The sequence below is a fragment of the Notolabrus celidotus genome, chromosome 3 (genome assembly GCF_009762535.1).
Source record: "Notolabrus celidotus isolate fNotCel1 chromosome 3, fNotCel1.pri, whole genome shotgun sequence".
NCBI lineage: Eukaryota > Metazoa > Chordata > Actinopteri > Labriformes > Labridae > Notolabrus > Notolabrus celidotus.
The window spans coordinates 19,780,751-19,807,130 of NC_048274.1; the positions used below are offsets into that span (position 1 = coordinate 19,780,751).

A 26,380-nucleotide genomic window follows, 5' to 3' on the forward strand; every position below is an offset into this window, starting at 1 on the left:
GGGACCGTACTCATTTACTTTGGATAAGAGCATCTGTTCGGGGTTAGGATGAATGATACCTTATGAATCACGCAAAATAACTACACACTGAATATAACTACTTCCTGTTTGTAAACACAGAGGTTGTGATGATGTTGTAAATATTTTGATGTAGTTTAGATTAATCCGATCAAACTAGATTCATCTAAATATTATTAAAAAAGGGGGTTTATATGCTCATTTAGTGAAATATGAGTAGAGCTGCACTTTTTGTGAGCTTAGCTGACTTCATTTGCTAACAGAAGGAGTTTTTTTTCTTTAGTTTTATTGCTCCATGTTTGGTAACAGTCAGTAAGATTACACATTGTCGACCTCTGGGCCTTTTAAATAGGGAACATTCAGCACGTATAAAAGGTGAGGAATTTCATGTAAGAGCAAGCATGTGAGATTATACATGGCTGTAATCTGAATTATCTTGTGTTATAATCATTTGTAATGGTTAAAGGTTAACAAAGGTGGTCAAATTGTGTGCAAAGGTCTATACGGCCTCCAAATGTACCATACTGTATATTTACCATCACATGATGATCCTGCTGTAATCTCTGACATACTGTAGATAATGTGCGTTGACAGGAAAATTGATTTTGATAAGAAAAAAGTTGCACCAGATGTTTGCTGAGGGGCTTGTTTGATAAAGTAATTATTCTTTTGGAAATGTATGAAATTTTTTAAATGAAAGCGATCCGTCGGTGTGTCCTCAAACATGTGCATACTTTAGCCTTCTGAACAAGATTTGTTGCATGTGGTAACTTCAATATTTGTGCTAGCCAGAAAATACATGTTTTATTTTATCGCCATAAGTAATACCCAAATGAAGTACCAATCTTAAGGGGGGGGGGGGCATTATTTTTTTAATTTGAAAGAGAAGATTTGAGCTGCTTTCAAAGCTGATATATTGTTTAGTGAAAGAAGTCTTCATTTGTTTAACTCTGAAACCTGACATTTGCTGAAGATTTGCGAGTTGATGGCTGATGAGTATTTGTTTAGAGAGCATGATTGTTGACAACCGTTACATGTCCAGAGAGTGAGAGGGTGAAAATGACTTGCTCTCAGGGGCCTTGACAACCTTTGCCCTGCCAGCTCTAGTTTCAGGCCTTGTAATTGCCACTGACCAATGGGCTCCCGTTTGAAACTAGACCCTAGGCTGCAGCTATTAACGTCCCCCTTCGAACGGATCTTGTTTTGATTCCTGATGCTTTTATAGGTTTTGTCTTTAGGAGACATTCCTGGTCGGCACATACCATGCACCCCTTTCTGCCCCTATTTTCCTTCCTTCCCGTCTTGTGGGGCCATTGCCCCCCTCCCTGCACTCACAAACATACACACAGCAATGATCACTCTTAGCACATGTGTGTATGTATGTATGTATGTGTGTGTGTGTGTGTGTGTGTGTGTGTGTGTGTGTGTGTGTGTGTGTGTGTGTGTGTGTGTGTGTGTGTGTGTGTGTGTGTGTGTGTGTGTGTGTGTGTGTAGCATCAGGACTACTGACCAGCCCACCCTCCCCTGGCCCCTCCTGACAGCCAGCTACACTCCATGAACTTGGCCACCCGTCACAGCTGCGTTAAGATTGAAGGATGGGGGGCCCTTGTATCCAGCTGGGTCGGAAGACATGGGTGGGGGCAGGGCAGGCCCAGATGCAGATGGTTTAGGTCAAATGGAGATGTTTGAGGATGAAGGGGGAGGGGGACACAGGAGCTCAGGGGCACAATAACTCCAGAGGTTACTCCTCCAACCCCTGGAAAAATGCACTTCAGGAGTTTGAGTATATATTAGTTTTCATGTGTTTGTGTTGCAGAATGTTGGCAGTTGTTGAAACTAGTTCAGACTTTACTTTGTTTTTTTGAGCACAAAGTGAACCTTTGACCTCTGGTCACTGTCAACCTGATGGGCTTTCTTCAGGTGAAAATCAACTTAACACATTTTAGAAAAGGCAGTGGAGGTCAAAGTACATTCTGAAGAAGTACAAATTTGCATTGGGGATGGAAACGGGGAACGTTGCTTGTCCAGTTCTAAGTAAAGACTTTGTTGCATAACATCTTTCTCTATCTATTTTCACGATCATATCAAATGAAGGTGGAATTCTAAAAGAACTATCCTATCAACAAAAAGGAGTTTTGTTCAATTTCAAAAACTCACAAGTGACAAATTGAGATGACTGCAAACCAGATCTCCTCTCTAGGTGTCTATCACATTCTGCTTGTTTACCTAATTAGTGTTTGTCTCTTTCTGTTGCAGAATGGGAGTGCTGGTTGGGCTGATGAGGCAGACAGTAGCAGAGGAAGAGGAGAGGCCTCAAGAGACTTCGCCAAGGTGAGCATTTGAAAATTGTTATTACAGGATGCCTTCAGTGCTTCAGTCATCAAACTTAATCCCATTGTAACACATTATTATTATAATTATAAAAGTGTGACATGAACAAATGCTTAAAGCCTTATAACATAAACCAAACAAAATTCTTCTAATTTGTGTCCACCGTCTATCTCTGACACAGTAAAAGAGAAAGTAGTGCTGGTACAGATCACTTATAAAAACATCCAGCAAGTCTATGGTAGGTGTTCAGCTAATGCTTTACATCACGTAAATGATCTTTGCAGTATAATTATTTTGTAATATAAGTTTAGACAGAGGAAGTAATGTTTTTTTAACAATCTGATAAGTGGGAACATGTTGGCAAACAAAGGCAAAAAAAAAAACTGTTTCAAATTTCTCAAAATGATCACCAATGGGAAGTGAAACTGTTGAGTCCTGACTTGTCGGCATTGTCCCTGCAAAGACAAAGAAACAAAAACAGCAAACCAACAATGCAGTAGAAATAAGAAAAAAAGTAAAGACAAAGACAAAAAGCAGAAAATGCCCTAAGTAATTCACATGTATTTATGTTTGTCCAGCTTTGTGTACTGTGGCCCTTTTTAAGCTTCTGTTTTCTCTTTCAGCTGTATGAACTGGACAGTGACCCTAAAAGGAAGGAGTTTTTGGATGACCTCTTCACCTTCATGCAAAAAAGAGGTGCGTGTCTCCAGAATTACACATTACATCTGGCAGCAATGCATTCTCCTTTACTTGAGTCAAACTCAGAGGTGCACTTGAATTGGGATATAGATGATGTTCAAATAAATTCTCTGCACCCCTTTAGATAGTTTTCTGTAAACATGCTTCACGCTCTGTGATTTCAAGTTGAGACAGTTCTATATATAAAGACTCTTAACTTCACCTTCTTATGCATTTGTAAATCAAGTCTTGTGTTTGTTTAAATCCTTCATCCTGCCTAGTAATGACCTTTTCAGTATAAATTGCTGCTTAGCGTTGCCACAAATGTGACATTGGCTTGAGCTAATTTCCCACCTTCTGCCTATGTGGAAAAGCAAATACCACACCACTTCCATTTCTTCAGAGTCATTTCCTGTCTCAGTAAAAAAAGGGGGCTGCTGTTCTTTACAGAGCATCTGGAATTTCACTACACATTGATTAGAGCTAGTCTGGCAGAAAAAAAACAATTTATTGGATCTGCTGGCTTTTTTGAAATATATTTACTCATACCACCAGGTTGTCAAGCACACGTTGTCACTGATCATCTCAAAAAAAGCCATGCTGTAACTCTCACTGGCTTAGAAATCCTTTACTAATTCCCCTCCCCAGAGTAAAGGCCTTAAGGGGTCAGCAGGTGAGACCTGTCTCTGTTGATCCTGTGGTTCTGCAGCATCAGAGCCAAGAGGATCTGGCAGTGGCCTAACTTCTTTAGTTGGCCAACAGACGGGGCGGCTCAGCTGACCGTGTGCTACTTTGACACTTCCTACTAGACCTCTGTAACCAGTACAGCTAATGGACTTAGGCTTTTATCAGACAAATCTGTTACCAAGCAAGTTGCATGGCTTGTGCAATACCTCCCAAGGTGAATCACAATGTTATTACAGTTGTGCATATTTAACATTATGTTTTGGCAGGCTGTGACGGGGGATGATGGTCTGTGAGTGTGTATGTGTAGTTCATACATCATTATGTTTTGTCACAGGCTATGATGGGTGATACCATATGTATGCACGTGTGTACATGGTGCGTGGTTTGTTTTGTCAGACTGTGATGGATGATGATGGTGCATACATTTGTGTAGACTGGTCTGTGTGCATCGACATGCATGTGTGTACACGTGCACATTTTCTAGAGAGGTCACATCCAACAGAACAGCAGCTTCTGGTTGTCTGGTCTGGTGTGAGCACCCGGAGGTCTTGTTTGGAGGGTGATGAATTAAGCTGAGTCAGGGAGAAGGAGGGACAGGATCTGTCAGGGCCCTGTTAGCATCTCTGTCCAGTGGCAGACGCTGGGAGTGGTTGGCTGACCCTTTACTCACGCTGGTCAGACAGAGAAATCCATCAAACCGAGTTAAATGCCACCTGACAGCAGATAACGGGCTGATTAGGCTGATCCATGTCACTTTGTTTTCACTATGTTTTTATTTATAATGCCAAAAAAAAAACTCAACATGCTTTGGAAAAAAATATTTTTTCATCAACCATTGTTGTTTTGAAGCAAAAAGATTGTATGAATTATTTCATTCCTTTAATAACTGGCAAAGCATCCAGTAGCCTCTCAACCCATCTGACACAATCTGCCAGATGAAAGCAAAGCCATAAAACTACATAGTAAAACACAAAGACAAGACACAAGACACCGATAAAAGTTATCAGGCTGAAAAAAACAGCTGACAGATGTCATACTAAGACAAAAGTCAAGGTGAAATGTGTTTTAAGTGTAGGATAATGTATAGTGAATGGGTGATACAGGCTGAGCAGGACCTACATGCAAAGTTGAAGGGTCTTGTGTCACCTTGAAGAAATGTGTGTTTTTATTTGGCTAACAAATAAAGACATAAAAATGTTGACAAAAAATATTAACTTTAAAGATGACTTTATTGATTTAAAGATTCAAACATTTAAAAAAGAAAATAGTCCCTCCAATTCCTTGGCTGGTAACACTTATGGCAACAGATTCTTATCAGCCTACTTGCAGGACTAAATTGAAACTGAACATTTCAACTCATGGTTAAATGAAAACTTTAGCTTCTTATTTTTGATAATTAACATTAAACTGAAAATTTCCACTGAAGGTAACGTCAGACAAAGTTCACAGGACTCCTGCAGGAATATTTATGTTGACATTTCTGTCCTCATTCAGCTCTCCTTCTTCTCTGGGCTCTGCAGTTAACACACCTTTAAACATAAACGAGGCTAATGTCGCAACTTGTTGCAATAATCACTACCTCTTGGTTTAAGTTACGTTGTAGGGAGCAGCATTTTAGAGATGCTCTCACCATCTCTGCTGTTGTGCCTAGATTACAGGACAGGATGTTGCTCCACTTTTCTCGATCAGAGATGGTTGGGGTTCAGTAGTTTCTCAGGCTGCTCTCACATCTGAGCCGCTAACTGCCATCATTTTACAACTCTTTTAAAAAATATATTTATTTACATATATATATATATATATATATATATATATATATATATATATATATATATATATATATACTTTTTTTTAACTTAAAGGGACAGTGCATATTAATGAACATTTCATCGTCGCATCAATGTAAATATGCCAGAGTTAGCCATAAAGCTAATTTTCATCCGTAGTCCCCGGCAGGTCAAAACAGAATTTATGGAAACAGTACATCATGATAGCATGACAAAAAAGCAACAATACATCACAAGAGCACATATAAGTTATTCAAAAGTGCAAGTAAACGCATTAAAGTGCCGTTCAGCATAATCGAGTAATATGTCCTGAGTTGGACCAACTAAACATGGACCAACATATCAGAATATCACACAAGTTAAAATGCATACATTAAACCCGTAAGATAACAAACACACACACACACACACACACACACACACACACACAAGCACACACACAAAAGGAATGACACTCTCTTAAGAGACAGAGACGTATCACAGTATTTAGCAATTAAGAATGCTAACAGAAATAAACTTTTATGGGGTTTTGACAATGCAGAATCATATATTCATCACAGCCATGTAATGAAACATGATTCAAAAACAGGCAGGAAGGGGACTAGTTTAATACGCAGTGGCATTCCACCTTATAGGAAAAAGAAAATACGACTCTGATCCACTCGCATCTTAAATTTCAAAATGAGAGCCCTTCATTTCCTTTTGGCTGACTTGTTTAGCCAAATTACATTACCAACGTGAATTACAATGAGTGCAACTTGAATCAGCTTGCATGGATCAAGTGTCTGTATCACCATCACCCGCACGAGTGACCAGTAGCGGGTGAGAGGTTGTAAGGGTCAGTGCTCGACAACAGTTGTAACAAATATAACCACGTCTCTAGAGTGCTCATCTATAATACACAAGAGTGAGGCAGAGGAAGAGGAATATATGTGAGAAATTAATGTATGTTTTTTTATAAAGTGAAAGAGCACAGAAAAAAAATACAATTCATACATTTTTAACTGTAGAGGTTAAAAAGAATGCAGCTGTGACTTCACAAAGCTTCAAATATGGATGCAGGATATGACAGGGATGTTGCTGTTGACACTAGAGACCTGATGCTAGCATTGTGCAGGAGGGTAGGGTATAATTTCAGCTACTAGTGCGAGAGCTTCCCCCCTCCCTTTAAGACGAGAGGCACTTGGCTGACCTCTGCTGTCTCTCAAACAAGAATCTTAATCACAGGGAACAAATTGCTTGGCTGGATTCCCTTTTTTGCTCTCAGTGCCAAGACTATATGAGATGAAGAGCAAGCTCGGCTGAGCTCTTGTTGATGGCACCCTCTAATTACTGTGCATTTACTCCGCCTTCCTTTTCGCTTTATAGATATTGGGTCAAGATTATTCAACTCTTTTTTGTAATGAAAGAGTACTTAGAAAGCTTTTTTAATTTAAGGTCACCATGTGGAAGAAGTGTGGGAGTGACAGCATGTGAAAAGGGAAATGCTAGCAGCTCCATTTAACTGTCCTTATGTTGTGTGCAGAAAGCGTAAAGACATAAATCTTATTTTGTAAAACAGATTTTGAGGTTACTTGAAATCCAGCCGAATATCTGGATGAAGAGAGACAAATGGTGAAGTGCTTTTCCCACCTCGTCGTGGGGCCTCAAGGCCTTGAGAGGAAAGCAACAGCGGAAGGAAAACTTACGAGGGATTCCCATTTCCTGCCCCTGCGCTTAAAAACAGGCACGTGTGTGTGTGTGTGTGTGTGTGTGTGTGTGTGTGTGTGTGTGTGTGTGTGTGTGTGTGTGTGTGCGTGTGCGTGTGCGTGTGTGTGTGTGTGTGTGTGTTAATGGTTGAGGAATTTTAGCAGCTGTCCTAAATCCTGTCTGTGCGTAAAGGGGCCCATTGATGGGCTGTGTATCAGAGAAAGGCAGAAAACACAGATACAACCTCTCTCCAGCAGATCTTTTGGCCAAACTACTCCAACATACATTCTTTGGTCCCTTTGGCTTTTATTATCAACCGCTCACTATACTTTTTGTTGCCTTTGTCTGTGAAGATTCTGCTTTATTCTACTAAAGAAGGGCTGTGCATTTACAGCATTTACATTTGGTCTTGTGAGCATTTGCAGTAAACACATTGTGAAAGTCTAAATTGATTGCAGTAAGAAAAGCTTTAACATATACAGAAAAAAAACAATGGTTTCTCCCTCCGCATGATCACTTTTTACCTGTCAGACAGAACCCTGGGTATGATGGCTAGCTTTCACATATTTTGATTTAGATGGATCAGAATCAGAATCAGCTTTATTATCGTTGTACAAGTCCAATGAAATTTCGTCTGACTTCTCTCCGTTTAAATATCAAATACAATAATATAAAATAAAATAAAATAGATGACATAAATATATATAAATGTACAAATAGAAAATAGAAAAATGTACAAATGTAGCTCAAGTAAGCAATCAGCTACACCCAGATTGATTGGTGCTAATTCAGTGATTTAAAAATATATAGATGTTGGATTTATTTTAGATTCAGGAGAGATATATGATGAACAACAGTTAATGTTGGGGTGCTAGTTTGGCTCAGTTGGTAGAGCAAGCGCTCCATTTAGGAGCCTTCAGCTCTCATTGCACTGGTCATAGAATTGATTCCCAGTCCTGGCATGATTTGGTGCATGTCATTCCCCCTCTCTCTCCCCCCATGCCCTCTCTCTTCTTAAAAGCTGTTGTATCTAAACAAAGGTAAAACCCCTAAAATAATCATTCCAAAATCAGATAAAAGGGGCGCTGGTGGCCTAGCGGTCTAAGCGCCCCACATACAGAGGCTACAGTCCTCGTCGCAGGGGTTGCCAGTTCGACTCCCGGCCGCAACCATTTCCTGCAAGTCTTCCCTAGCTGTCCTATGGAATACAGGCAAGAAGGCCAAAAAGTATAACTTAAAAAAAACAGATAATGTGTAAAACATGGAGAACTGCTAATAAAACTTAAAAATGTGAGTTGGCAAAGCTCTGGTTAGCCCAGCGGTTAAGGCATGCACCTCATGTACAGAGGCCTCCTAGCAAAGGTCGCGGATTCAACTCGCGGCCACAACACTTTGCTGCACGTCCCCCCCAATCTCCACGTTGCCTTTCTCTCTTCAGCTGTCCTATCTTATAAAGCCCCCCCCCCCCCCCCCCCCCCCCCCCCAGTTCGAAAATACTAATTTTTTAATGTCCATGTATTTATCAAACTTTGTATTGTTGTTGTTACATTGAACAAAGTTATCGACTGCTGTATATTTCTTTCATATCTTGCAAGCTTTTTAAAGAACCTCCTTGCACTCATTGCAAATACGCTAATCGCCATCACATGCAAATGTCATGTAAATGCACCAGACCTGCTCATGTCTGAAGCATATGTGGGTGGAGGATATTAGCCTCTGAGTTGTGCCGACATCACTGTTCATCATATCCATTATGTGTTGTGCTGTTTCACCCCAGCAGGGAGTGCAGAAAAAAGCTTTGACGCCGGCTTGATGCCATCAACCACCTCAAAGCTTTTCGATTAAGCAAATGGGTGAATGTTTGTTTTGTTTTGACACCCAGGACACTTTCTTGTTTTGGATGGGGGTTGGGGGGCAGGAGGTGCGTTGTGAGAAGGTAATCATGAGGGGGTTGGGGTGGTAAGTGAGGCTGCGGGAGCTGCCGGTGTGCGATGGAGAAAAAAAAAGAAGAGGAAGAAAATAAAAAGAGTGATGCAGCCAACTGCCTGTCAGCGCTGTCCACTTGAGATGATTAATGGCCGCAGGCTGTGATGGACAGAGGCAGAGAGAGAGAGGCTCCTGTTCAGAGAAATCACCAGTTGAGAAGGGAGGGGGGGCAGAGGGGGAAAGACAAGTGTTTAGCTCCTTCTACTCCGGCTAGAAAACCTCACACATCGCGGTCAGCAGAGGCTACATCCACCCTGGTGTGACACTTTTAATGGGAAGTGTAGATTCAGCTTAAGAGGGACCACATGGTGTGCTATCGCTGCTTTAGTTATTTTAGGGGGAAATCCCTGCGTATTAGATGTAGGCCTGTTAATAGTAATAAAGTTTAAGCCGGACTTGTCCATGCCATTATGTTGCAGTGGTCTTGATGGGGCTGAAGAAGGATGCATAGAATTAGAGGACGGAGAAGGAGGGAAGGAAAGGAGACAGTAATGATTATAATGAAGATGTGTCACTCAGCTGCAGCTCCTTAGAGAATCCCAGTGATGGTGGCTCTGCCGTGTGTTCCTGTAAACCTACACTGTGGCTGCCAGTAACAATTTCATGGTATAAATTAACAAAGATGGGCTTTTATTTGGTGTTATTAGAATTAGGGAGGTCGATTTTTTTAATTTAGTTGTTCTTTTAAACATATAAAAGCTCTGAAAAACATTATTAACACAACACAACACCCGTTTTCTCTTCCATTTTTTGATATTTAAAGTAAAACTAAATTTAACATGTGCTTGAAGCTATATGATTTCTCTGTATTTATGGTGCAGAGTGGCCTCCCAGCAGGACATAAGAGGAAGTTCCCTAACTGTAACCCTGAGACCAAGAGCTCTGTCCACACCAATTACACCATGAATGGGCTCTGGGGGATCCATGTATGCATTATATTACTCCCCCGGTCAGCCTCACACTGGCCCTCGTAACAGGCGGGACCTCTGTACAAACACCGCACTACAATAGGAACATTCTCTGGCTCTTTGATATGGCCTCATTTTCCTTTAGTTAACACCCCACAACTTCTGGAAAGTGGCAGCACCTGGTTGGGTTAACAACAAAAACACTGGGCTTAGTGAGAACATTTGTCCGTTTTAGAGTGTGTGTGTTGGATTGTTGGGGGGTTGTTTTCATTCGTGAACTGCTACTTTGCAGGAAAACTATCACAGTTTTTTAAAAGTTCTCTTCTACAATTTGGTGACCACTTTTTTTTTTATCTTGTTCCTGTTTTGACTCTTTCCTCTCAGAATAGATGCAGTTGTGTTGACTTGAAGCATCTTTCACACAAAGTGTCATTAGGAAATTACAGTTCGTCCTCTCTTGTCTCTCTGTCTTTACGTCTCCATCCCCTTCCTCCTCCTTCACCCCCATCCCATTCTCCATCCCCCTCTGTTTATTGTGCTACAGTTACAACCACTGAAATTTGATAACACCATGGGGGATAGGGGTGGAGGGCCATGCTGTGGCCCGCTTGGTGAGGCCGGGGGGGGGGGGGGGGGGGGGGGGCTGGATTAAGGGGCCTCCTGTCCTACACGGGATGATTAATGATCTCCAAATAAGTGGGGGCCAACCTTTTTGATAGGGCAACTCTGACGGACAGCAGACAAGGGAGTGACCGTCGTGTGTCTGTACGTGTGAAAAAGGAGAAAAGAGCGGATGAAGGATGAAGAGGGCAGACAGGGAGACCACAGTAGGAGACAGGGTGCCAGGGTGACGGAGGGGAGGTTAAAGGAGGCATCGGCCAGTATGTGTAGGAACGAGGCCACGCGCTTTCATGTCCTTTTGAAAGCACTGACAGCAGCATGGAGCTGACCGAGCTCACCAGCCAGGCAGAAAGATAATCAGGCACATGCACTAAAAGACCAGCAGTGGCAGCAAAGGGCCCCCACTCTCAGGAAAGGGTGGGGACCCAAATGATACACATATTCAAACCACTGCTTTCTAATCATAACCCCAAGAGAGACTCCAAAAGAAGAGACCAGACTATTCTTATTGGACACATTCTCCTATACATTTGTGATCAAACATTTTGTGGGTAGCATGTTGATGTATTTGAGGGCTGCGATTATCTTTGCTTTTGGTAAACTCCACCCGTCTGCTCGCAAATTATAGCCCAGCCTTTTGGGAGCAAGCACATTTATTGTGGTTGTGCTCTTCTCTTCCTTCAAAACAAAAGGAAATAGTAGTTTTCCTGATGTTGTGTGAGTGTGTGCGTGTGTGTGTGAGAGAGAGTGTGCTGGGAGCCGTTAGATTCAAATCTTAAACCTTTTTTATTTTTTTGTTTTTGTTTGTTCTTGCCCACCTAGACTGCTCTTTGTGTCTCTTCCTCTCTCTGTCTCCTCATTCCAACCCCCAATCCGCACTGCCTCCCTGTTATTTCCTCTGCCAGACTGCTCCTCAGCCCTGGATTGCCACTGTGTTGTCCATCTTTAATTACGACCATACTGTACAGGGATTTGAGTCTCTAAGCTGCAGAGCTGGGAGATTCTTAATCACCAGGCTCATACGTAAATGAGCAGGGAAGAGGACGGCGAGTGCAGGCCTCTAGCAGATTCATGCTTCCCAGCAAGGTCATCGGTCAGGGTAAAAATAACACCGGCTGCTCAGCACAACCATGTATCTTGATTTGTCGTCTTTGGAAAACATTTGCAAATACTCTGAGAAACAAATATGGCAATCAAATTATGTCGTCTTTGTCACAGGAGCTTTGTAGAAGGCATAACGAGAAAACAGTCTGGGGCAAAGCACAAGTATTTCTGCATTAGAGGTTGGAAGGGAGGTGGTGTAAAGAAATCAGCAAATATAGAAAGAAAAAGACAAAAGTAATAAGAAATGTTTTGATTATAGAAGCAGAGAAAAGTTTCAGTAAACACCTTTAGTAATCACTTGATTGTTGGAGTATAAATTTTGAATATCAAGTGAAGCCAGAGGCAATTATTAATCAACAAAAGCCACATTTCGATCCACTTCTGAATGTTTCCTTTTTCTGAAAACACACCTGCATCCGCCATGACATATAATCAACCTTTTTTCCGCGAATACATATATGTGTTGCAGTGTAGTCTTTGTTAAATTGTTCCCACACTGTGCTCTCCTGCGATCAACAAATTTCCCAAACTTGTGCTATCCCTGCATATCTGCGTGTCTTGCTTCTCCATCTGTGTCCTGTGTGTGCTCTTAAAGCAAAGCTTCCTGGCCTCCACACCCCTGTGATGGATGGTATGAAACACATTACAGCCCCCAGAGGAGCCCTACACCAGTACAATAGCCCTGAGCTCACTTCCAGTGCAGCTCTGCAGCAGTGTTGCATAAGCCACACAGTAAGGCAGATCTGAGTGCAAAGGGGCCTAATGGAAAACAAGACGCTTGATTTGAGGGAAGGAATGGACATGAAGCACACAGAGGGAAAATGTTATAGCCTCTTTGTGGATGGAATTGCAGTTGATGTGGTTTTTTGTTTGTTAGCATACATATATACATAAAAGTCATTGTTAAGTTCTAAAAGATGAGCGTGCAAAGAGAAGTTTTGATCTTGTACAACTTGACTTTTCATGGTGTCTTATTCTGTATGTCACAATCTCCCTCCTGACATTTCACTCTGTTGTGTAACTCCACTAAAAGTATTAAAAGCTTCTAGGGATTAAGAATTATTTGTGGTTTACATAAAGTATTAAGCAGCCTTCTAAGGGGTGGGACTGAGGATAACTTGCTCATGATATTATATGATCCATGGCCCACAAATACAATGATATCACAATAACTGATAAATTACAAGACATTCTTATAATGATAATTTAGATATCTGATTAACTAAAGGACTCATGCCATTAGCACTGCTGAGAGAAGTCATGAAGAAGTGATGCAGTGACACAAACTGGAAGCTAAACAGCCCAGAGAGGTGTATTCATTTTAAATTTAAACCGATATTTGGCACCAGTGTTTCCATAATTGAATTGCACAAGTCAGGATGACAAAGTCATGCTGTATCTATAATTTCTCCCACCCCTGCTGTCTTCTTGTATCTCTTATAAGGTTTTTTATTTAAAAATAGTATTGGTCGTAATATCGGAATCCTCCATTTTAAGCCCATCTGCATTAAGAGCATTAGCTGAATCCCTGAAAGGTAAATGTGTGACTCACTGTCATGGATTCCTAAAGCCAAAAGTAATTAGCATTGATGGGAGTTAAAATTTTCAAGATGAGTGCACAACCCCCAACAATCCCTATCGCCTGTTTCAACATATCCCTCTCTCTTGCTCCCTCTCTCTCTCTCTATGTCCTCGGCTTATAGCAGCTGATGTCTCCTGTATTGATTAGTGGTGCTGGGGCACAAATGGGGCTCGTCAGCTGATGGCTTTATCTGTCAGTCCGGGTGTCCATTGATTGAAGCAGTTAGCTATGTTATAAAGCCTGATAGGAGGGAGAGGGAGACTCTCAATGTTGCACTTGCCAGTGAAGATATCACTGCCACCTACTTAAGCCTGGTTTCCACATTTGTGTTAAATCAACATTGTAGTGTACGCCGTAAGTCCTGTTTCCATGCAGAAGCCTATGCATGTAGCCGGACTTGCAGCTCCTCTAAAATGTAACTACGTGTTGAAACAATGCAGGCCACAATCCCTGTGTTTGGGCAGCTTGGTTTTTCCTGCATCTCCTCCTCTTCCTCCTCCTCTTCCTCCATCTCCTCCTCCTCCTGCTGCTCCTCCTCCTCCTCCTACCTCTCCTCTCTGCTCCTCTTTGTAATAATATCTGTATGAGCTACATTAATCAGCCCTAATTGAACGTAATACGCTCAGTCGCCAAAGTTCACTTTAGACAAGCAAGCAGAAAATGGAGCGGGGCTGGAGTGTTGCAGAGTGAGGCAGATGCTCATATGCACAAATATGTAGTGCTCATGGCCGTGCTGGCCACTACGGCGTAGAGTAAACACAGAAGTATAAACCAGGCTTTACTCTAAAACCAGCAATCCCAGTTAGACCAGTGAACCGTCATCAACATTTACCACAGATTACCTCATCCTCTGCAGTCACAGAGTCCGGTTTTAATTTCTGATCACTCAAAATGTATTTGTATATCTCCTTTAGCCTCTTCCCTCCTTGTACTTAAGCATGGTCTAGATTGACCTTTCCTGATTTTTAATGTTTACGCATTCATGTAGTCTCTCTAATATTCGCTTGTAGTCTAACTCTTTCTCTTTAGAATTTCTTTTAGCCTTGTATCAAGCTACTCGGGTGGAAAAAGTTAAGCCTAACCTCTGCAGCTTTATCACAGGAATCTACAGTTGATGCCACAGCCCCTCCCTCTATTATGCATACAACATGCCATTGTCATGTTGCTGTGACATATACATTCTTGACATTTCTGCAAAGATCAGAGTTGGCTGTTTACAAGGCCAAGCTATTGGGTTACTTTTCTCTCACTTGATCTTCCAGTCAGATGTGCGTAAATATAGAGCAGAGGTCATCCACTATGTTTGACTAAGCTCTTAAGTTTTAAATCGTGACGTAAAGAGGCGAGGAGTTAAACGTTCTCTTATTCAGGGTCTAATATTCAGTGTTTCAGCTGATTTAGCATCTTTACACATTCAAACGTTTTTGGTAGTAGTACTTCTGTTAATAGCTACATATTTGAACGGTCTCATGCTTGTTCTTGAGTAGTTTTTTGGAAAGTTTGGAAAACAACTTTTATTGACATTTAACTCTAACTCACAACATAGGCCTGTATCATCAGTGTTTATAACTGCTGCATATGTCAACAAAGATCTAACCTCCCCCTCCTCTAACAACCACAAACTGTAAATTTCCTTTAGCTGTCACCTGCTGTTCACGCGTGTGTCTGACGCTTGCTTATAGATATCACTTTGCCTAAATATATGTTCAACTCATCAACAACTAATGTTCTCAAAGCCACTTCGAACATGTAGCGGAGATGAGCTTCAGGTGCTGAAATGAGAGAATTGATTATTTTAAGCCATCGCAGCAGAATTAAACATGAACACTTTTTAAGAACTGACTTTATTATATATTCAGAACAAGGAGGGAAGTTACACAGTTTTTTTTATAAGCACAGGTGCAACAAAGCTTTCCGCAAAACAAGCCTTACCAGAATTATGAAACCAGGGTGGAGAAATGTTCACACACAACATGCATATGTGTCATGCATGAGTAATGCAACAGGTTTTAGTGGCTTCTGCAGTTTGAGCGTGGACCCAGAACCTATAGTGCTAAAGAAAGGCTACTTTTCAGTCAACATCTTATGGTTGTCTGTACAATGCAAAAAACATATTTTACTGCTTGTGTCATTAATCATAAAGTTAGTGTAAAGACTAATCAAAGTACCGGCCTCAGGGTGTTGAACTGCAGAGTCATCAGACACCTGCTCAATAAAACTTGTTAACTACTTTAAGACAAACATTCACAGATGGTTGTTTTGGCTGCAAAACCTGATCCATGACGCAGCCTGAAGCACTGATGGATGGATGAATGCATGTTTCCTTTTTGACATGCAGAAGAAAACACATTTCACATATAAGGGGGAGATAAAATGATGGTTGACCAGCAGACTCTCTCCTAGTTCCTTTGAGCCATCATCAGTCTACCTATTCTTTATCATGTTCACAAATTCCCATGCATTAATGTCACATTTGAAGTATTTTATAGCTTAAACATGCAATGCCTGCGTTGTTTACATTGTGTGATCTCAAATAGTCTTGACTCGTGGTGAGATCCTGCACAAATCACATGTAACTCATAGAATATACTGTGCAGTATTCCTGTAAAGTCACACATTACACCCTGAGAAAATCCATCTCAAACCGTTCTTCCCTGTCTAACACATCTCACTCGTCAGCTGTCCTCTCTAATTTAGGATCCTTCAGAAATTCAGAGACTAGTGACCCAAACAAACTATGTAGCATAAGACACATCAGCCATCCCTCTGTCCGTCCCCTCCATTCACTCCTCCGTCCATTCATCTATCTCTCTGTCAGCTCCGTATCAGCCCATGTTGATTGGGGTCTAGTCAGTTGATCTGCCGGGTCTCTGGGGAACGAGAGGACTTGGGTTACAGTTGGAGAGGCCATCTCACTTTTCGCGCCATCCAACCTTTTCAATCCCCCTCCCCCTCTATTTCACCAGGTGACCCATCTTCATGACCCACGCAGAAGGAGTCAAGTTTCTCTCTCCTTTTCTCTCTGTCTCTCTTTCTCTCTGTCCGTCTCTCTAATTCAGTTTGAAGATATTTCATGGGAGTAACTGTCAGAAGACGAGCTCTGGACAGGAGCTGTACTTTAAACATTCTATAGAGCTGCACCAGGCTCTTCAGTGCAGAGATTTATCTCCAGATAGCACCTGACAAACTTCTAATCGTGTAATTCAAGTTCTAATAGTGTCATTATTTGTAGTCTGGCAGCTTACCCAGTGTGTGAACAGCCCCCAGTGAGATTTACAGATCCTGGCTGTTGTTTGGAGCCTCGCCAGTTTTTTAATGTTTTACACAGGCTGGAGCGGCTGACGGTGCACAGACAGACAGCTCCTTTAATATACTGGCTGCCTGTGTGCTGTAATAATTTTTACCAAGAAACTCCTCTCACTATCTCCTATGTGAATATGCAAGTGACATGTCAATCATCTGATGTTTGCTTCTTTCCTGTAGTATTTCCTTTTTTTTTTTTAAAGATTGCAACTCCAAAGAATGCTGTAGTGGTTTAATAAATCCATTTTTGAATTTGACTCCTCCTTAAAATTTGACGTTGCAATCATCAGTTGAGAAGCATTTTGTCATGCCGGTCTCTCGACTTCTGTTACCCTAACTGAGCAATGCAGGTCTTAACGCCTTGCAGGCTGAAATTTTAACAAACCCATTCTCAAATGACCCCGACCGATGAACTATTCACACACATCTCCTCCTCAAAACAAACCAGCTTGGTGGTGGGCGTTGATAAAATTCTTTGCTAACAAGATTTGGAACAGAAATGTGTTTGCCACTGACTTGCTTTGCAACACAAGTTTCAGTCCAGGTCCAAGCAGAGCTGCCTCAGTTTGAGTTAAAGTTTGTCTCTAGGTCAGGATTCCCTTCGCTTAGCTCTGACCGGTTAGCAGTTTAAGCCCATTTTACGCATCGTCTGTGATGTGTGACGCATAGAAGCGGAATAGTGGCGCAAAGTGGTTCCACCTCCACATGTAAAATCACACTCAGGGACACATTGAGTCAGTTTGTGTAAGTAAAGAGGCGTAGTGATGACAGGCAAGGATTTGTAGAGGCAGGCACACTGTAACTGCAAGCAAGGAGGTTAAAGGCCTGCCTCATGCACACCACTTTGACTCATGCTAAGTCGACTGAAAGTTAAGTTGAGTCAGGATATCCAATAAGGTTACCATCATTGATGGACTTCAAAACTACTCCAGGAACCACTGGCATCACTGAGACTATGTCATTTTTTTAGAGTCTATGGTTGTGACACTTTAGTTAATGAAACATCACATTAACCTAATATTATTTTTAATTTAGTTAGATGTCTTTTCTTTTATGTTCAACTCACAGGTGGAGAAAGGCTTCTGATCTCTTGTTTTCATCATGGTGAAATACAGCAGGGAGAAGATATGTTATTTCTTTCTCTCTCCTGTATTTCCCTGCTCTCTTTGTTTGCCTCTCTGCCTCTGTCCATTCACATTAATTGCATTTTATTGACATGACAGGAATGAAACCTATGCATCCTACACTACAGAGCATATCGACCCACATCCTATTTTATAGACCTCACTAGACAACTGTCCCTCTCTTTCTATCTCTGTGTCTGTTTCTCTACCAGCTGTGGCTTCGTGCTTAGAATAGCGATGTATCTAAAGTGTAACGTTACATTTAACTTCCCTTATGTGGAGGGGACGTATCTTTAACACTTGATATGAATTGGTCCGTCATGCGAGTGAGTGGTGGCTCTGCCTGGACTAAAGATAGCAAATTCCATACTCTCAAGGCTTTTTTACCTTTTATGTCCCTGGCCATGCATTAAAAATAAAACAAACGTGCCTCAGCTTACAGCAGGCTCCTGACAATATGCTGCCCTGACGTACCGGCATATAAACTAAACAGCCAGGGGCTGCTCTACGTAAAGTAAACTCAAAGCATGTGGAGTCCAGACACTTGTCTCTCCTGTCAGTGTCTGTCCTGGGTTAATGAAGGGTTTGGACTGGTCTGGATTTGTAATACCTAGAATCAGGCTACACTTTTAAACTATTTTACCTAATGGAAGGTATAAATTACTTTGAAGTGGACATGAGTAGTTTAGTCAGGTGTATCTAAAAAAGCATATTTATTAAAAAAAAAATACACATAATTTCTATTTGATTGTATCCTTCAATTCAAAATAAAAACGCATAACATAAAGATTTAATTCTAAAAAATATTTCTTTCATGTACAATCGTCTTGGAACATATTTATAGTTTTATACAGATTAATGTATTATGTAAATATATGCATGTTCTTTAGAGGAGAGAAAACAACACATAAAAAGAGGTGAAGTCATTTTTCACATTGTGATACTGTCGTTATCTGTGTCATCACACTGCTGAAATTTTAACGACAGAGTAATGCTTACTTGAGCATTTACGTTCTGCTCTAATTTGTGCTCAGTTTACGACAGCTGACAATACATATGATCGCATATCTCAGATCAGTTAAAAATTGATCAGATCACTTCCGGTAAGATTGTTGAGATTCGGATCAGGACATCCCTAGACTTAACCACTGCTTGTTAAGACCAAGTGGCAATCTCCTGTTTTGAAAAATGAAGCCTGTGACGAAATCCCCAAAAATGTCGCTTTTTTCTAACCTGCCTGAGGCCAAAGAAACCTCTGCAGAGCCTGTACTCAATGGAGACCTACACATTTACAGCTCAGAATGAAAAACTGTTTTGGTCTTTATACCTTGTTTCTGTCATTTTACACACTTTTTCAGGGGATACATTTTTTTTTACAACTAAGCTGATTTGATTTACTAAGAGAAGAGTTTTGCAAATTTACAGGATTGGGATCATGGCTGATTTGACTGACAGTTAGATGTTGTAGCTGTATGCCAGTTGGCTAGGCTATTGCCTCAACCCCACACCTGACCTGATTCTTTATTTTCTAGAGGTTAGCTGTAGTCAGTATTTTTAACATGGCGACCACCATTATTGAACTTCACAATATCTCTTAAGAAACAAACAGATGGGGCGCTGGTGGCCTAGCTGTCTAAGTTCCCCACATACAGAGGCTATAGTCCTCGTCTCAGGGGTCGCCTGTTCGATTCCCGGCCGCGACCATTTCCTGCATGTCTTCCCCACGCTCTCTCCCCACATTTCCTGTCTCTCTTCAGCTGTCCTAAATAAATAAAGGCAAAAAAAGGGCCAAAAATATAAAAGAAAAAAAAAAAAAAGAAAACAACGGATGACGTCCCTGAGACTACAGATCCATATTTTATACAATTGTTGTCTTAGTGACATAATTTGTTCTCTTCTGGAAAAGGCTTGTTGTGATTGATGAGATCGAATAAGAAAAGACAAGTTTGTGTCTGCTCATCATTTCCAGAAGTCTCAATTTCATGGGCCTGAAATTGCCAAAGAGGAGTTGAACCCTGATTTTCATAGAACAAATATATGATTGGGCTCCATCACTCAACTGCTGCAAAAGTTCTAACATTCTTAGGCCCCCTGTCAAGCGCCCTAAGAATGGTCCTGCTCTCTCTCCCTCATACAGCCCCCCTGTGCACTGATAATGTGTTTTTAATGCTTTGGTTTTTAATTTAAGTTTCAATGTGGATTCAGGTGTATTAAATTGACCCAAAAAATGCAAGCGTGGCTCAGGTAGAGTCAGTCTAACCTAATGTACAGATACGGAGTGAAGGAGGAAGAGGAAGGTGTGGGTGGGTGTCTGGGCTGTGGGTGCTCTGAAAGGACTCAGACACTGCCATGAGGCCAGAGGCTGTTTGTTTTGGCTGACACCTTCCTTACAGCAGTAATCCAGTCTTTCTCCAGCTGGCTGACTACCCCCCCCCCTTCCCCTTTTTTTCCTTCTTTTCATCCCTCCTTCCCTCACAAAGGCAGGAAAAACTCTCTCTTCATGCCTTCTCTTTTCTTTCACCCCCTTTTTTTGTATTAATCTCTGCTCATCCTTTCTCCACCCTGCTGTCCTCCATTGCTTCCTTGTGTGGTGCTTGTCTCCTGCAGCTCTCACGTAAATAAGCTCGGTCCAAAAGTGTTGATCATTCCAACAGAATAATCTTCAAATCGATCACAAGATTATAAACAGCCAAGGACCATGAGATGTGACGTTTCCTTCCCTCCCTCTCTTTCCCTCTTTCTGTCTTCACTGTATATTTGTAGTGTAACCTCACACCAGCCAATGCTCTTTCAGTAAAAAATTAAGTTCCAGTGTGTTGTCTGCTGGAAGGCTGTCGCTCTGTCACTTAATTATTTAAAAAATGCCCATCATGTGAAGTCAGCGATATGTAATTTACCACTACTGGCGTCAGGGGCACCCGATTGATTTATTATAGAGGCCCTTTAATGTGAACAGCTGTTTCCTACTAAAAATAGGTCAGGGGTCAGATCAAATGACCTTGTTCCCTTTTTTTTTTTTTTTTTGTTCCTCACTGAGATAGAAAGCGGGTGTGATATGAGGTGGGAATTGTTGATGTTAGCTCACATGTTCAGTCTGTCTGTCTCAGTCAGTGTGATTTGCGTAATGGGATTATCACAGCAAATGTGATAGATCTGATCAGTGTCTCCAGCATTACATATAATAAAAGGCTTTTTAAACAGTAACACATTTGATTTGTGCATAACTTTCATTCATATGTGCATTAAGGTAGATTTTTCCAATAGTGTACAATTTCTACCCAGCTGGGAAATCATCACAGGACCCAAAGTTTTGTAAGTTTTTTGCCCAAGTTGTTGGCCCTATGATACAAAACTCTCCAAAAGTTTTCCCCCTTAAAGGCACTATTTGTCCACTATCCCCCGTCTGTCTGACTCTCTATCTGCGTCTCTTATCATGAGAAGTCTAGCCGTTTGAAGACTTGTGCCGTGTGGCTCTTGTGTTCTCACTAGAAGTTGGAGGAAGGATTTAGGGAGTGGTTCAGGGGCCCTCAGCCGTGGCACTTCCCACCAGAGCGACCTCTGACCCGTGGTGCCATTAATCACTAGGCTCCTGATGGCCCTGTCCCTGGGGGAAAATCAGTCCGGGGCAAAGGATGATGGGAGGTGAAGCCTGCAGCCAATTACAGATCGTCTCAGAGCGGCCAAGTGGACAAATCGGGGCTTTACAGGGAGATGAAATACCCAATGGTTGACTGTCTGAGGCCTGCATAGCCTTGTGCCAGGAAGTGGTGTCGTGTCATTGCTGATCATGATGTCTCTCTTAAGACAAATAAGCAATAAAACAATTGTAACAGCAAGATAAGGTGCATATTAAAGGAGCTTTGAGGCTGAGGAGTTGTGCTCCTGTGATCAAAAGCGATGTTTTGGGCCGGTCTAATTAAGCCTGTTAGAGTTAAATGTCTCCAGGGTTGGAAACGGAGCAGATGTTGGACACCAAAGGCAGGCGGCACGTTGATTCTCGCAAATTGGAGAACTCTCTGGCTAACTGCCTGAGTGTTGCTAATGTGATTTTTGGTCAATTACGGTATTATCAAAGGTGCTTTCCTGGTGCTTTCATATGGGGTCAGGGGCATGTTGAAATATGAAACCTGGCTTATGTCAGTGTTGACTAATTAATGCTCTTTCTGGTTTCACAACCACCTCTGCTTTACTATTAGATATCCATTTAGTTTAAAAAAGGGAACACACTGCACACTTGTTCCTCTGAAGTGAGGCCAGTCTGTTTTAGCTGACTGCTGTTACGCCTTTGACAACAGATCTCTGTAAATGCATAAAACGGGATCTGATTTGACAGCAGCTATTGATGAAGGGCTGAATAAAAGCATAGGCGTGAATTAAAGCCTAACTAACTGCTGGCCTGTCATTATGGGGCCAGCGCTGTTGTCTCATTTGTTGTGCTCTCATTGTTCACGTCCGGGCCAGTATGAAAACATGGCTTCCTGCTGACCTGCAGTTTAATTCACACATCAATAACCCCTGGCTGATCTCTGACCCCTCTAGTTGTACTAATTGTTTGATGCAGGATTGATGTCCAGCACTGCATTAAATAACTGACGAGGCTGGAAGCAAAGCATTCCTGCTGCTTTGATCTGCTGTATGTTCTGGAAATGTTGAAAGGGAAAGAGGGAAAAGTCTGCTTTCTCCATTTAGTTTACTATAGCAACACTGAATGGAAACAAATGTATTCTGGGTCTGCTGATTGTAACACTCCATTGCTGACTGTGACTATTATTCACATTCATACACTACATTTTATTTTACAACTAGTTATGAAAAGGTTTATAAATATATGTTTGTTTCAAATAAAAAAAAACCAATTAATATGCATTAAAGGATTACAGCTAATCTCACTTATTGGATAACTAAATGGGAGTACAGACGTGACATTAAACACTTAATCATTGTTCCTTTCTTGTCCTCACGCTCTCAACACAGCTAATCCACATTAACTGTAAAGGAAGCCGGCATCTTGGCAGTGGCTTTCATGTTTTGCGATTTTGTTAATTGGCTCGGGAGATAACATGGCTGTTTTCCCAGAACATTATTTTCTGCAGCTTTAACAAGCCGGACACAATTTATACACTTACAGCACAGAGTGGTGGTAAAGCTCCATAGGAGGATGCCTGACAGGTCTGTTTAGAGGGTGAACTTTTAACAGTTTTGTTTCATTAATAAGTTCAATTTTTCTAATTTAATCGTTTTATTGGGAGCACCTGTACCATCTGATGCAAAATACTGGAATCATGTTAAACACAGTTACTTCATTGAAGGTGGACATTATAGACTTAGCAAATATTTATTTTATATTTATTCATTTATTAGATTTTTTTTATAGAGGTTTAATTGGATTGAATTTTTTCTCAAAATCTACCTAAAAGCCATTGTTTCTATCAGAATCCTGCATTTATGTTTGATTTGATCTGTTTTATATATACCTATAATTACTTGCTGTTTTGTGTATGACTCATGTATAGTCTATTTTTTGCCTATTCCCTGAAAACCTTACTGAAATCCCTTTGTTGCAATATTTGCATGCAGAATGGGGAAACTGTGTTGGCAAACAGTGATTGTTCAATGTTGAAGCCTCAACGGCTTTCCCAGCCCCCATCTATAGACTCACTGCTCAATAATGACGTGTATATTAACAGGTTACAACCATCTCCCACCTTACCCAAACACAGATCCCGCCTTTGTCGTCTATAAATCTGTTAAATTTGCAGATTACCTAAAGAGAGATTATTATTCAACACACTGAGCAGTGGATATATCTTAAGTTCCTGCAGCACCACCAACATTAGAGCCATTATTAAGCAGCATGCTTAACAGGTCAGAGCCATGGCCCCCCTGACACTGCTGCCACACCTTCCTGATCTTATATAGGTCCATGTGTTCACCTGGCCCCTTGCACATGGCTTTAAGACATGCTAACTTAAGAAAATGAATCAGGGCTAATCTTCATGGCCTGATCACACCGCTATTTTACAAAGTCATTAATGAGTCTGATTCCAGGTTAAGAGCAGCCTGTGGAGGGGCTGAAGGATTGCCTGGCATTAGCAGTAAGGGCAAATCTGTGCGGGTCCCTTGCACCAGGTCCGGCAGCACTAACAGCAGAGGGGTGTGGATTTACTCAGTACAATCCTCTAAATGAGCTTCATTATACTGGCCTATCCAGGAGCCCCTCACCCACCGCTGCCCATGGATTAGCAGGTCGTCACAATCCCCGGCCCCCTCCTCCCGCTCCATGCTTACACTGTTGCACATTGCACTTTTTGATTCTGTTGCATACTGCAAACCACCCCCCGCCCCCGCCCCCTCGTTCTCCCCCCGCCTCCTCCCCACGCGCTCCCTGCAAGCTCCACTGCAGATAAGCTGTTGACAAGATTAATGCATCTGTATCAAAAGTCTAGAGCCGCTTTGCTTTGTGTTGTTTGCGAATCCCCTTTTCCAGGTCAAGCCAGATTGCCTTAACTGGGCTAATATGTTTTCAAGCCAAATTTAACAGGCGTCCAGGCAACAGGCCTGCTCACCCTTGTCCTATCACATCCTGATGGCTCTTAGATGAGCTCTGAGCTCACAAAATGACCCTGTTGTGTTCCATCATTAATAAATTAATGCAGAGCTTAGAATTCATCCTGCACTGTCCTTTGCACCGTAGCAGGATTAGATCAATTTTATGTGTAAAGTGAAAATATTTCTCTATGCACATGAGAGAAATGTTGAAGTTTCCATTCTGCTTTACCCACAATGCACATACACATACATAAATGCATTTTGAATTTAAACTCATCCACCAAAGAGCATTTATTGTGCGTCACTTAGCTAATCCGATTGAGATGCATAATTTATAATGTATTGATTTGTTTGATGTTTTTTCCTCTCTTCTATAGGAACCCCAGTCAATCGTATCCCCATCATGGCCAAGCAGGTCCTGGATCTGTACATGCTGTACAAGCTGGTGACTGAGAAGGGAGGCCTGGTGGAGGTTATCAACAAGAAGATCTGGAGAGAAATCACAAAGGGACTCAACCTGCCTACCTCCATCACCAGTGCAGCTTTCACTCTGCGCACACAGTAAGTCTTTATATCAGATTCAAAGTCTAAAGTTAATCTTATGTCAACTCTGATTTAATTCACTGGATGTAAATAAAGAATCTCAAGTGTGCTACTTCTTGGTTGGAAACAAGCACCTTCCTTATGCCATAAATACTGGGTATGTGTTTATGTGTGTGTATGTGTGTGTGTGTGTGTGTGTGTAGTAGTAGAGTATGTGGATTTTTGTCTGTCAGTATGAGTACGAATGTCAATATTAACCCTTGCCTCTGTGTGTATACACATGCAAGTTTGTTTCCTCCACCGGGCCACCTTCCCTCCTCACATTCAATCCTTCCGTCCATTACATCACACATAGCGCTCATTGAATCTCATAGATTTATTGATGTGATTTGGGTCAGAGTTCACAATGACTAAGGTGGGGTTTGACTGACATCCTCTCCACAAGCCTCGACTCAAACTCTCTGGCCCTCTTGATGGAAATCCCTCAGTAGATGTAACACCTCTTTATGCTGTCCACTCGCAGCGTGCCCTAATGAACCTTTATGTATTTTTAATGCTGCAGGACTGTTGTGTAGCTTTTTTCCTCCAGCTCTATCTAATGGACGCTCCCCTTAGCTCTGTATTGATCCTTTGCTGCTATTCCACCATTATGTAGCATGTACTGCATGTTCATTTCACCCTATAAAAGACATACCAGAGCTGTGACTGTACTTACATGTGGAGCCTAGGTTTTGTTATCTGATTGTTGGCATGCAAAACATGTTTTGTCCATATTTCATGTCAGGTTTCATCAAACTGTGTTGCAACTTCATTTTGAGTAAGAGGGTTACTGTCAGAGATCTGGAGTAACCTGATTTTTTGATTGCCATGTAAACAAGAGGACCCGGTTTCTATAATCTTTTGACATGTGTCTACATGTAACCAGGCGTCAGACACGGTTTTTACATGTGTAAAGGAGCATGAAAGGCTGCAGATGGTGACGACAGTGATGAGGATAAAAAGATAGCTATTTTAACAGTGTTTTCTCTCTCACTAGATTCAACCCAAACCAGTGACTTAAGCTCAGACAGGCAAAAAGAAAAAATGTTGAGAACTCTCGCAAACCGTTCATGCAGCTCAATGACACTTTGTCAAACTTCTACATTTTTACCTCAAGAGACAATTTGACCCCTTCCTTGTAAAATGTGCCATCAGTCAAACTCCACTGATGATAAAAAATACTCAATCAGTAAACATTTGATATCCCTGATTCACTTACATTTGATAACTTTGGTCCAAAGATCAGTTAGTGGGTGATATGTTACCTCTCTCTTGGCTCTCTACAAAAACAGATTTTACAGGAACAAGTTCACTGCAGTTTGTCTCCTTTTTCAGAGGATGCAGTGTAACGTAATCACTGTTGTACTCAAATATACACTAATATTCTGCTGAATGCTGTATGAAGTACATTATAGTACATACACACATCTC

General features: G+C 41.5%; 1 protein-coding gene across 1 annotated transcript in view; it reads left to right on the top strand.

The window, feature by feature from the left end:
* The window catches only part of LOC117810920 (AT-rich interactive domain-containing protein 3B-like), a 62,262-nt gene that overhangs the window by 28,317 nt on the left and 7,565 nt on the right, over positions 1 to 26,380 (top strand). Inside the window, 3 exon segments of the mRNA XM_034680921.1 lie at positions 2,275 to 2,349; positions 2,973 to 3,045; positions 24,745 to 24,928. Coding sequence (XP_034536812.1) covers positions 2,275 to 2,349; positions 2,973 to 3,045; positions 24,745 to 24,928 — 332 coding nt within the window.